This window comes from Girardinichthys multiradiatus, chromosome 4 (assembly GCF_021462225.1).
Source record: "Girardinichthys multiradiatus isolate DD_20200921_A chromosome 4, DD_fGirMul_XY1, whole genome shotgun sequence".
NCBI classification, from domain to species: domain Eukaryota; kingdom Metazoa; phylum Chordata; class Actinopteri; order Cyprinodontiformes; family Goodeidae; genus Girardinichthys; species Girardinichthys multiradiatus.
The window spans coordinates 32,437,128-32,449,943 of NC_061797.1; the positions used below are offsets into that span (position 1 = coordinate 32,437,128).

General features: G+C 36.2%; 1 protein-coding gene across 1 annotated transcript in view; it reads right to left on the minus strand.

The window, feature by feature from the left end:
• Positions 1–12,816, minus strand: part of LOC124866622 (CUB and sushi domain-containing protein 1-like) — a 436,935-nt gene that overhangs the window by 182,200 nt on the left and 241,919 nt on the right. Inside the window, exons 13-20 of the mRNA XM_047362500.1 lie at positions 11,915–12,097; positions 11,620–11,805; positions 9,680–9,820; positions 5,164–5,285; positions 4,947–5,019; positions 3,477–3,615; positions 2,261–2,448; positions 1,972–2,160 (exon numbers count right to left, since the gene is read on the minus strand). Coding sequence (XP_047218456.1) covers positions 1,972–2,160; positions 2,261–2,448; positions 3,477–3,615; positions 4,947–5,019; positions 5,164–5,285; positions 9,680–9,820; positions 11,620–11,805; positions 11,915–12,097 — 1,221 coding nt within the window. The remainder of the gene's footprint in view (positions 1–1,971; positions 2,161–2,260; positions 2,449–3,476; positions 3,616–4,946; positions 5,020–5,163; positions 5,286–9,679; positions 9,821–11,619; positions 11,806–11,914; positions 12,098–12,816) is intronic.

Below are 12,816 nucleotides of genomic sequence, written 5' to 3' on the forward strand. Positions count from 1 at the left end.
ATGGCATTTCTGAATCATTAATTGATGCTGCAGTTTATTAAAGACTGAGTGTGATGATGCATTCCATTCATTGACTCATTCAGAGGTAAAAGGTATTGATCAACTTTAAAAATGTAATTGAATATAAAATAATGACACAAAGGCTATAAAACTACCCTACTAAATTGTAATCACTTAAGAATCAAAAATAAATACTCTCACTTATCTCACTCTCGGTGGAACAGCCAAGTGGAACAAAAATTGTTCAGTGAACTTTTAACGGATCTTAACGAAGAACAAGTGGCAATTCTGACCTGTTTTTGGTAATCACAGGAGTGCAACAGGTTGTTGTCTCCCATTTTCTTCAGCTGAATCAAAATATACCACAACCTTTCAGTGGTTGACATTTTTTTAATGTAATATAGGTAACACAAACAGCTCTGGTCACAAATTAGGCTAGGACAGCAAACACTAGTTCATATCAAGGGTAAACTAGTAAATGAAATGAAATGTTTTATAAGAATGCAAAACAACATGCAATGGCTGTAGTTTATATAAAAAATATAGGTGGACTTGCACACATTTAGCATCCTAGAGTACCTTTGTTAAAATGTCCCGAGGTTACATTAAATAAAACATTGGGGTTTTCCATTTTCTACCATACCATAAGTACAGCTTTAAGTGCATTTATCTAGCTTTTTACACCACAGCCAGGAAGTGATCAAGTGAGATTCCTGTGCAGGTAATAATCCTGCACAAATCCTGGTCACGCACACCCCCATCTTTTTAAGGTTGTCAAGCTTTAGGGTTTTACAGGCATAGGTACAGCTGAATGAAACCACAGAAGAAAGAAATTAGCAGAAGAAAAATGTGTGTTTGGTCAATGATTTCTTTGTTGTTTGAATGCTTCTTGGTAATAACTCACATAACATTAGAAAGTCTGTTTATCTTTCTTTAAACGGTGTCAAACTTATAAGGTAAATGCACTGCTGAGGAAAAGAGCTGAGAATGCTCCCATTAAAAACTTTTGAAGTTTTTTTTTACAGCAAACTGCAAAAAATCTTCAAAAACACCTACAAGGGTACGATGCTGGTGGTGAGGGTTAAGCACGGGACTATGTGCAGAGGCTATAGTCCTCGGTGCGTCTGTCGCGGGTTTGAATCCCGGACCCAGCAACCTTTGCCGAATGTCTCCCCCCCTCCCTTTGCCCCTCTTTCTTGTCTACCTACTATAGAAAAATGTAAAAATAAAGGCCTATAGTGTCACAAAATAAAAAATTAAAATAAAAAAATAAATACTTGATACCAAAATATGACCTTGTAAATGGAATTGTATGTAATGAAGGTCCTTCCTCTCAAATCTTCTCTTTCTGCTTATTGAATGTATGCAGATGTTCTCTTTAGCGATGTCTACTGTTTGAAAAGAGAACTGCAATTAGTTGTGTTCATCTGACATCGGTGTAGTCAGAAATCAGTCCTGAACGCACCCTCCACACGAGAATAACTACGACTTTACATTAACTTACTACTAAAATGACATGTAAATGTCACAGAAACTACACAAAGAAAGATCTGCATGGCTGAGATTAGGACCTGAGACCAGTGGAGTTGTGAAGTGACAGTGTTTGATGGGGTCACACCAGCATTCTTCCTGAAGTGTGCTGAACATGCTGACATGTAACACATGAGTACTTAAATACAAATGCTGCAGAAAGGCATATGCACCCTTAAGTACAGCAAATAGTAAATATAGTTTTTAACCTCCTTCAAACATTTTTTAGTTGAAGTCAGTTTGGGGCTAAAAAGAATGAGACGGCCACACTGACCTGCTGTGCCAATGCGTATACATTTGGTAATTTACTTTGGTCATACTGTGTCCCTGACTTTATTAGTTTTCAGATTACCATATTTTCCACAGCTTGCCTTTAAAGAAAGGGATGTTTTGCTGCACTTGATGAACAGAGCTGACATGAGAGAAAATAATTATTCTAACCATCGCAGCTGGGAAGAGCATGACTCCACTGGTGATTCTGCTCACAAACAATTGGCTCCTGATCACTGAGTGTGTATCCAGGGTCGCATGTAAATGAGACGTGGGAGCCAATAGAAAAGCTACTGCTATGGCGACGACCATTAACTGGGATACCAGGATCGAGGCACGAGTCCGACTCCATCTTCACACCTGAAAATTAAATGGCACAAGCACAAACAAGGCAGTCAAGAGGGAGCGTGAATGAATGCCTGTGGAAAACACCCTCTATCAGCCACCTGATCGGTCTTACTTTCATATCTAATGCTGAAACCCGCTGAGGAGCGGCTGTTATCGGTGGTGAACAACAGGAAGAGGAAGTTGGATGTGGAAATCAGGAAATGAGGCGCTTGGGTGCCATGGTATTCACCGATCAGGGGGGAGGAGACTGACGGGCCGTCTCTGATCTCCAGTGTGTCATAATTGACCTCTGTCTGGAACCTAGACAAACCAACAAAGAGTAAAATTTTAATACATTGCTCTCAGAGCATTAGATAAATGAGCAAGAATGGGCTGACAATTGGACTTGCAGTGCACTAAGCTAAATAAAAGTATTGACTTACATATGTACTACCTAAACATTTGATCAAAATCCCCAATTGCATCGTCTAAGAATTTTTCTGAATTCATCCTTCTCTGGCTTTGCTAACCAAGGTTAAATTGGGACGTGTTGTCTAATGCTAAGTCCTGGCACATCACCTGCTGCTGCATCATATAACACTTTTGAACCATTTTTCATATTGTTTGATTAAAACAACGAAATAATATTATATTAATAATGAAAATAATTACAATTCTTTCAAGGTTCATCTTGTGCCATGGAGTACCTGATACTAAAACCTAGTGATCAAAGATTTGTTAGGACAAACTGCTAATTCCCCTCTAATTCTTAATTTTCTCTTAAGCAATGTTAGTCCGCTGGACCACTCCAAGTATCTGAATTGAAAATTATAGTAAATGGTTATTTCGTTTCATGAGAGACAATCAAATATGTTATGGGTATCAAGTGGACGTAAAATGAGCAAGATTGTGTCTTTTCCTATAAGCAGCCAGCCTAATATTTTTAGGCAATTAAATACACGTTAGCTGAAAACAATCAGGCCTTGGGAGCAAGTCATCCATGATAAGAATATCTTACCAGCTCAGTGAAAAATGAACCAGCCTTTGTCATGGACACATGCATTTCTTCGCAAATGAAATGCCTTGCAGGTGATGAAGATGACTTAGATTTTACATCACGTCCCAAAAAGACAAATTTAATCTGTAGCAGTTTTAAGCTTGAGTACATTTTTCCATGGCTTGTTTCCAGGAAAAAGATGTGTAAATAAGAAACATTAATCATGTACTGCAGTAACTCACCAACTTTATTTATCTCAATCTTACACTGCAACTGAAGACTATCTCGCTAAAGATTAAATAACTTAATTCTATACTACCTGTTTCTTTAAGCAGAACATTAAATAACTTACTTGTCAAAGTGTATTTTTACAGCATGGTCTTTCTGTGCTTCAATGACCCACTGGCAGTTAAGAGAATCTTTATAAAAGGATGGCCAACCAGGAGACAGGACAACACCAGTAGGGGCTGTGAGATGGCCTCCACAGGGAGCTGGAAGAAGATGGAGACAAACACAAACAGAGGGATGCACACACAACGAGAATGAATATTATAATATAATTAATAATTTTTGTCTTGTATGAGCACTAAGACTGCTTGTCATTAAATTAGCAGATTTATTATCTGCTCAATTTACGTTAGCATTCTAATCCCTTTTTAAATTTCTTCAATTTGCAAAAAAATATTTACATCTGAAATTATGCTGAGCCAATCTTCTGGTAAAGTAAACAAATTAAAGTTTTTCCTGTTTGAAAAATGGCTTAAATAATTTGAATGTGTTAATTTATAAAGTAAATCAAGTATATTAGAGTGTCAACTGATGCCAAAAAATATATCCTCAGATCTGTGCAACTCATTAAACTGCGGGCACCAAAACTTGCGCTGTCAATACATAAAAGATCAGAATACCTCATTAATGACTCATTGAAATTCAGGAACATTCAAGCTAGGTTTGGACTCTAGTTCTGTACTTGAGTTCTTTTTAAATTTTTAGGTCACCTGCTTTAGAATCACGTCGAAAGTGAACAAGAAATCACAGTTCTAAGATATTACCCCTTGGCCCTCGTACAGCATATCGGTTGCAAACAGGTTTATGTTCACACACACAGTATTTCCTACTCCTCCCATCTAAACACACTTTTTAATCTAGACTTTTAGCAAGACTGTAACATTTTACACACACTCTAAATGTCTATGCAGCAACACTGTAGATCCACAAGAAAATTAATGAAGACATATAATATGCTAATCATTTCTGATCCAATAGAAGGGGATATTTCCCACTCACCCCACCCCCATACTGCATACTTAATGAGGTGACGAACTCTTTCAATTTGATTGTCTCCACCACCCAATTTATTAACAGTGGGCAAAGTTTGATAATTTCATTTAAACAACATAATCAAGAAGCAAGCAGGAGATGAACAGAAAAATAGCTTGCAGCCCAGGGTAGCCAAGTCGCTCTCAAAAACTTCAAATAGTAGTACACTCATTCTCTTGTTATTACTTTAACATATTAGCCAGTTCACATGATCTGGATATCTGTGTTTTAGAGTCTTGATATAATGAATATGTTCCAACCTAACTTGAGGCAGTGTTATTCAATATAAAAACAATTGTACAAACAGCCTGAACAAGTGTGGAGAGGCTAAAGCAATTAAAAAAATAAAATAAAATTCACACCACTGCTGGTGTGAAGAAATGTACTGCACTTACACAGTGGGAGTCAAATTATTTTGATAATTTGCCATATTAAAGTTTGGTGAGAGAATTATTACCATTTACTTATACATTCAGAGAAGGAATTGCATGTTTTTGTTCACCTTCACATCGAGGAACGGCAGCAGACCAAACAACATTCCCATCCTGAATGATACAAGTGACCTGATCCGACCCCTGGAAAAAGAAATGTTTAATGAAATAATGTGCAGATGACTGTACCTGCTTTCTTACAAGGTGCACTGCAGAAAAAGAAACAGTTTTCACATGAGAAAAATGAAAAGAAAAAGGTATCTGAGGAGTAAGATATCAAATTTTTACCTGTGTCCTAATGAATCCTTGATCACAGCGAAAAGCCACCGAGCTGCCGAGCAGAAACTGGTCACCATACCTTTGTCCATTGACTGGAACACCCGGATCATGACACTCATTCTGACCAAATGCTAATAGGGGATCACAGCAAAAGAAAAGTTGATCAAAAAAGCAACATATTTGGAACCACATTAACCTTTTCAGGCATACAGAGCTTCATTTGGATGTAAATAGACATAGAGAAAATGCAGAAGACACCTGACACATTTTAAATGCAATATATACTGCATTAAAGTGGATCAAAAATATATAATCTACATGATTTGGCTAAATATTTATTGATTTTTAAATAATTCTAAGATTGAAAATTGGTTCTGATTAACGAAAAACATAAATATGAAACCACTGCTCTATCACTGTCAGTAAATGTGACATCTCCACTGGTACAGAAATATGGGAATTAAATTATCTTTATGTGGATTCAGCCCTGTCATGTTTGGCTTATATTATCCACATTCAAGAGATTAACCTGATACCAGGCAGAGCACATACCCAATGATTTGACATGTCTCAGGTTGATTAGCTACTGATGGAGAGGAGATGAGTGCAGAACAAAATACAGAGGAAAAAAGAGAGATAGAAGAAACTGTAAGCATGCAAATGTAAAGAATCCATACGTATTTTACATACTGCTTATATAATAGAATACAAATTCGAACAAGGAAGCTCTATAAATGAAAATGCATGAAATATTCAAAGACCTGATTTAACTTCAATGAGAAGTCAAAGTAAAAAAGAGAAACTTATCGCACAGCCCCATACCTGAAGTACCAGATAACATAAGTGTTTCAGAGAATGTTATAATGAAATGAGCCAGAGTAAAAAGTAGGAATAATTTAAAGGATTTAAGAGAAAAAGAATCATTAAATAATAGAATCAAATCTTTTTAAAAGTGACATAATAAGTAAAGTCAGAAAAGCCCAAATAAAATACAACTGGAAAAGTACGAGTATTGAGCATGTTAATGTTCTTCTCTGCAAACATATTTCTAATAGGGTTATTGACCTGAAATCCACAGCAGATATCAGTGACAACCCAAGTAATCCACACATTGAGTTATATTTAATAGAGTGCAATGACACAGGGAATAGGTATTGATAACACAAAGAAAAAGAGATGCAAACAAGACACAGAAAGGGAATAGGTACTCACTGAGATCTGCCAGTAATTAGAAAGTGATCTTGTCCCCTATTGGTGCAAATTCCTATTAGCTGGTTCATTTCTAACATTTTGCCTATAAAACGTTTTTTTTCTTTAACAAGGTATGGCACAAGAAGCATTTAATGATAGGTAAAAGCAAAAACCTCTCTGAAGACCTTTGCAACTTTTTGGTCACAAAAAAATAGTAATATAACTGGTTGCAGACCTACTTCTACATTTCTGAATGTCCAGTGAGCACCACTGAGACAATATTTTGGATATGAAGACAACCTCCTTTCAGAATAAACCAGCCATGACCTGTTGCTTCTTGCAAGATTTCTGACAGAGGATTCTACACCTTATTCAAAAGAGTTGTCCAAGACCCAATGAACCACTCAAAGAGACAGGATATTGTAATGTGCCTTCCCTGCCTTGGTCTTTCCTAGTTCTGTCTGCTACGGTGGGCTAGTGCCTGCCCGGCATGTTGGGGGATCTGGAAGGATCTCCCCTGCTTGGTGCTGGGTGGTCTTTCTGCCGAGAGTTGGTGGGGGCCCTGGGTCGCTGGCGGGACTGAGTCCCGGGCTTGGCATTCACAGAAGGAGATGCTGTGAATGCACACTCAACACAAACACTTATTTTTACACATATGCTCACCCACCCACCTACGAACACACATCCATGTTTTATTATTTTTATGAGGACTTCTCAGTTACTTCCATTGACTTCCATTCATTTTCCTTGATTTCTAGGGCCTAACCCTGACCCTAAACCTAACCAGTTCATACCTAATACCCATAACTCAATACATACCCTAGTCCTAAACTTAACCCCTGTACCAAGAATGGAATTTGAGGACTGGGAAAATGTCCTCACTTTACGATAAAAACATGAAAAATGGTTCTCACTCAGGATCAAGTACAAGAACACACACAAACACACACACACTGGCCTCAATTTAATAAAGTTAATCACGCAATTAGGATTCCCTCTTGAGGTGACCTTTTTGTAGAACAATTCTCCAATGACACATGTAGGCAACCAGCTTCTCTACATGCCTATATAGGCATGCCTATATGCCGGTATGCTTATATGCACAGTAATGGACTCAACCACAATTATCTCTATGCAAACTCACTGTGCACCACTCTCCTGCCGAAGAGAAAAGAAGTTGAAGTTGATTTGTTGCTGGGCATTTAGACAAGCTAGTGAATACTGGGAGAATCTGGTCTGATTGTGTAAGACCATAATTGAATTCTTTGAATTTCATTAAGGGAGAAACAGAGATATACATCACACAAAAGGTAACATCATGGTGTAGGGCTTTTGTTATTATTTGGATACATTCTTGATAAGAAGGTAAAGATGAAACAATGTTTTTTTTAAGCAAGGCAGTGATCCCAAACACAGGCAAGGAAACAGTGAATTGTTTTGAAAAAAGAAAAACAGGAGATAGAAAGACCCAGTCAATCCTCTGACTTGAATACAACAAAAAATCTATGAATGAACTGATTATCAGCATGTATGGAAGAGATCTCCAGAAACTTCAACATTTGAGGACAGTTTTGTAAATCAAATGGACCAACAATACAATCTGAGCAATGATTGTGACCAATTTCTCGATACAGGAGACATTTTGAAGTTAACACCATAAAATAGTTTTTAACCAATTTAAGTAGGGCTGTTGAATATTGTTTTGTTGACACTCAACTGTATTGCACGTACCTTAACTGATTTCCTTATATGTGTGGATCACCTAGATTGCTTCTATTTGGTGTGAATGTTAAGTCATTAGGACCATTTCAGTTGCATTCAGTACTTTTCCACACTGTAGTTATTTATTTGACTCTGCTTTATTTTTCCCTAATTTTTAAAACGTCTTTTTAATGAAGAAATTCTGTTAAAGATACACATTTATTTTGGAATAAGAATCTACAAAACCCTACTTTGAATCATTTACAGTAGCAATTTAAACATGACAGACTACAATGTAATAGCTTACACTGAACATGAACAGGCATAAATTTAGAAGACCTTTTTTTTACTGGGACTGGGACTGAGTGTTTGGCTCCAAATCCTGCCTTAAGCAGTCTTGTGTGTGTCATCATCATATTTGATTTTCTAAAATATTATTAATTCAAGCACTTACAGAAACACCCAAAGCAACTTCTGTTAAAAGTAATACAAGCATTAAAATGTTAATAGCCCATATTACTAAAACTGCAAAAATATGCTTGTATTAATTATGGGAACAGGTATTTAATTAAAAATAAATAAAAAATGTCATCATTAAATGCACATAAATAGAAGCATCTTTCATGGATGCAGTGGGAACTGTTCAGCTATGTAAAAATAAGTAACACATGCATTAAGGTTACATGTGAGGGCTTTTTTTGATAAATATGCTGAAACAAAAAGAACAATCACGGTTTTATTTGTCAAATGTCAACCCTAAAGGAAATGCTGGAGACAATGTCATTTATGGAGGCAGTGTGTGAAATGGTGCAAAGCTGCATGGTAATCACAGAAAATGAATCAAAATCAGTCATGCGGAACATGCTTGGCCTATTGCAGGTAAACACGCAGGCTGCAGTAGTCTTTTTAAAAGTCTAACTGAATGAAACAGGCTTTAACAAGGGGATGGTGATGTCTTAATCGAACTGCTAATCAAGCTGATGGCTAATGTCAGCAGTTAGTCGTTGACATGTCATTCTGATTTGGTTCATCAGAGTTTTACTGGACCCTGTTTTTTGGTTCATTAAACTATTGACCTAATCTTAAGTATTTAGAGCTTTCAACATTGAAATAAAGCATCAACAACCTAAAAAATGTGTGTTTGCTCAACCCAATTCTACTCATATGCCACTAATTATTTCTGAAAGGTTTGTTTCTTTACTTTAATATATGCTTTGTATCTGCTACAACTATATATGTCAGTTTTAAAATGAGACATCTGAAATTAGTTTTGCCAACTGGTCTTCACAAGGATTCAACTTGACTTAGTTGTCACGTACAAATGCAAGGTCAAGTTAGCTGACATACGCATCCTGCAAGTATATACCAGACCATGTACATGGCACACTAATGGAAGGTCATGGTAAGAGACACAAAAGGACAAGCTAGAAAAAAAAAGAATATTATTAAGTAACTGTCATTGATTTCATTATATGAATGCCTCAAACTTTGTAGGTAATTACAGTGGCAAACATTGAATCCAGAACTTGTCATGGTAACCTCAGCTATGTTCAGTCACAGTGTCGTGTAATTTTACAGAACAGCTTGTAGAACACACATCATCAAAAAGGTTAAGCAGGTATGCAGTACATACTTGTATAGCTGATATTGAAGCCTTTCCCAGTATTGGAATGGTCGGATTGGAATTCCAGTCTCATGATGTGTCCATTTGATGCAATCTGTGATGGAACATCTTTCCCTGAGAAGGTCCCAAATGTTGTTGCCTCAGACAAACCTTAAAAAAAAGATTCATGTTTAGACAAAATGTCACAAGAGATATCAGTGAACTAACTCATTAAATTCAATGAAGACCAAAGAAAAAATGGGATAGGATGTAATATTTCTACATAATATTGTTAAAAAAGTGTAGCTTTGTTGTGATGTTGTTAATTTTATTAGATTTTCCACTTCTAGGGTGACTAAGGAAAATTCACAGTATGAAGAATTTAAATGAGTACATAGAGCTTTACATTGTTCCCATCTCTGATACTGAGACTGTAGTGAAGTAATATGCATCTAGAGTACTCACTGTGATGAATATTGGCACTATATTTCACAATAAAATAATTCTGAATCTAATGGTAGTAGTTATAATGAACAGGGAATGATATGAAATACTGACACTTTTCTGCTTACAGATCATATTTTTATATGCTATTCAAATACCCTTGCCTCTAATATGATTGCACTTTGGGAATTATTAGTAAAACAGTCTTTTTTGCATAAATTAGTATGGTCATGATATTTTTATCAGCCAATGTTGAACTGAATATTTAAATTAAAATTTAACACAAACCAGACAAAGTTACTACAACGGTGGATTAAAACAATATTTCTGGTTCTAAACCAGAATGCTGAAATAGACTACTTGAACTATTTGACTGCAGAGGGCCTTGTGGAAAGCCCTCTCGGCATCAAAGTCTCCAGACATAATCACACTGACATCTTTCACAAGCTGACAATACTTGAAGCAAAAATTCCAAAGGGAACTATTTGTTTACTCAAAGGACCTGAGAGAACATTCGAAGTACAAGACTTGGGTTTTGGATCCAACATTTTACCCTGGAGAATGAAACTTATCAAAGCTGATTTACATAAATGTTAACTGCACCATTTAACTGCAATAAAAATGTTTGATATTCCAATGAATTAAATATGTAAACGTAAAATGATCTCTTCCACAAATAAAATTTTGGTTATCTATTTGCAGTTTCTAATACTGGATTACTAAATGCTTTTTGGGTCTTGTTTCACCAATTTATACATACATAATAAACTTAAACAAAAAATGCCTAATTATAACTATAACTTATAAACTTAAAATGTACCAGACCCTTCTTGTCATTATCTAATTAAATAAAATTCATGTTAAAAATGTTACCAGTATTGATAAGATTTTATATAAATAATATAAGTGTTTTGTCCTAAATCAATGTCTGTGACAGATAGACACCAGTTGTTCCTTACTAGTGGCTACAAGCTGAAAGATGTTGAAGCAGACTCTTACAACAGTAGTAATTACCCTACTATTTTCCAAACACCTTTGCACAAGTCAAAAGAAAGAAAGAAAAAACGAAAAATCCCTGCAGACGCAGATGTTTACAGCCAAGTCAATTAAATACAACTTCATCCTGCCAGTCAAACAGAGGCTTAACTCGAACCTGCCAAATCAATAACTCTGAAATGTGGAACAACAATATAAGTGCTCTGTGTTTTACATGAGGTGAAAAAATGATCATGTGATGAAATAAAACATAAAATAGCAATTATCTTTCTGTCCGGGTTATTGACCAATCATTCTTTAATCTAAACTCAATCTGCAGCTTGCATTGCCTGCTCATAAAGACAGCAAGATGAAAAAAGGTGATCATTTAATACTTTTACAATTTAAAGCAGAACTAACATGTCAGTTCAAGTTTCAGCACTAAAGCATCAAAACATAACTGGAAGCCGAAATTTTAAATCTTTAAACAGATGAATGAAACTGTAACAATTAAATAAGAAAAATGCATTGCGTTATCAGACAATTATTACCTTCATCTTTAACCACCAGCCAATCAAACTGCGGCTCCAGGTCAAAGTCAGAGAAGAAGAGATGTATTCGGCAGCCTGGCTCAGAGATAATCAACCACACACAGTTCAAGTTGTTACCATACTCCTCCGGGTAGTTTGGGGACAGCACGGTCCCTGATGGAGCCGTAAAGTTGAAGAAACAAGAAACTACAGAAAGAGAAGTGGATGAAATGATAAATTTAGGGCAATGTAATCAGGAAAACAAAGCATAAAGGTACAAATGAGTACAGATAATACAAAAAATATATTTACTTACACACACAACTGGGTTTGTTCCCAGACCACTGGTTGTTGTGTTGGCAAGTAATGGTTTTTTCTCCCACAAGCTCAAAAGCCGACTGGCAGAAGAAGGTCAACACATCACCGTGTTGAAAGCGATCACCACTACGACGACCAAATGCAGGCACCCCGGGATCGCCACAACCTCCCCTGTCGATTTCTGCAACACAAGCAAACATAGGTCATGTTTCAGCGCTGATAATTCATGCCAGCAGTTCAAAACAATAAAAAGCATGATTTTGATCTTTTAAACAGAGGTACAACAAGGATTATGGCATCCAAAGTCACTTTAATGAAGGTTGTTGAATGATGAATGCATAAAGAAAGCTTCCCAACATCCTGTGTCCTACTAAAACAAGGAAAGGAAAATAAATATGACTCACATCGTGTGGTCTGTACAGAACAGATGGGACTCATTTAATGTTAGAGCAAAAATCACATAGTTCCTCTAGTCTCAAAAGCAATTTTAAAGTACCAAAATTATACATTTCATAATACTGGCATGTAAATTTGCAATATTTTGGTAGAATAAAATGGTAGCAGATTGCCCTTATAGACTGGGTGTCCTATGATCTGACAGTAACTTAAAGGCAACACAGACAGAGAAGAAAGGTACTATTAAGGTTGTAGTCCCTTAATAGCACCCATAAAAATTAGTGCATAACTGTGAAGGAGAAGGAAGTTGATATAGTAGTTTCATTTGTTTTTTACAGATATAAATATGACACGTTTGGCATTCATTTGTATTAAGCCCTTTTTGTTCTGATTCCCCTAAAGAAAAACCAGTGAAACCAAATGCCTTCTGAAATCACCTAATTGGACCAGGACCAGTGTCTCATGCAACTGTTTATCATTTAAACTCATTATAAGTTTAGCTGT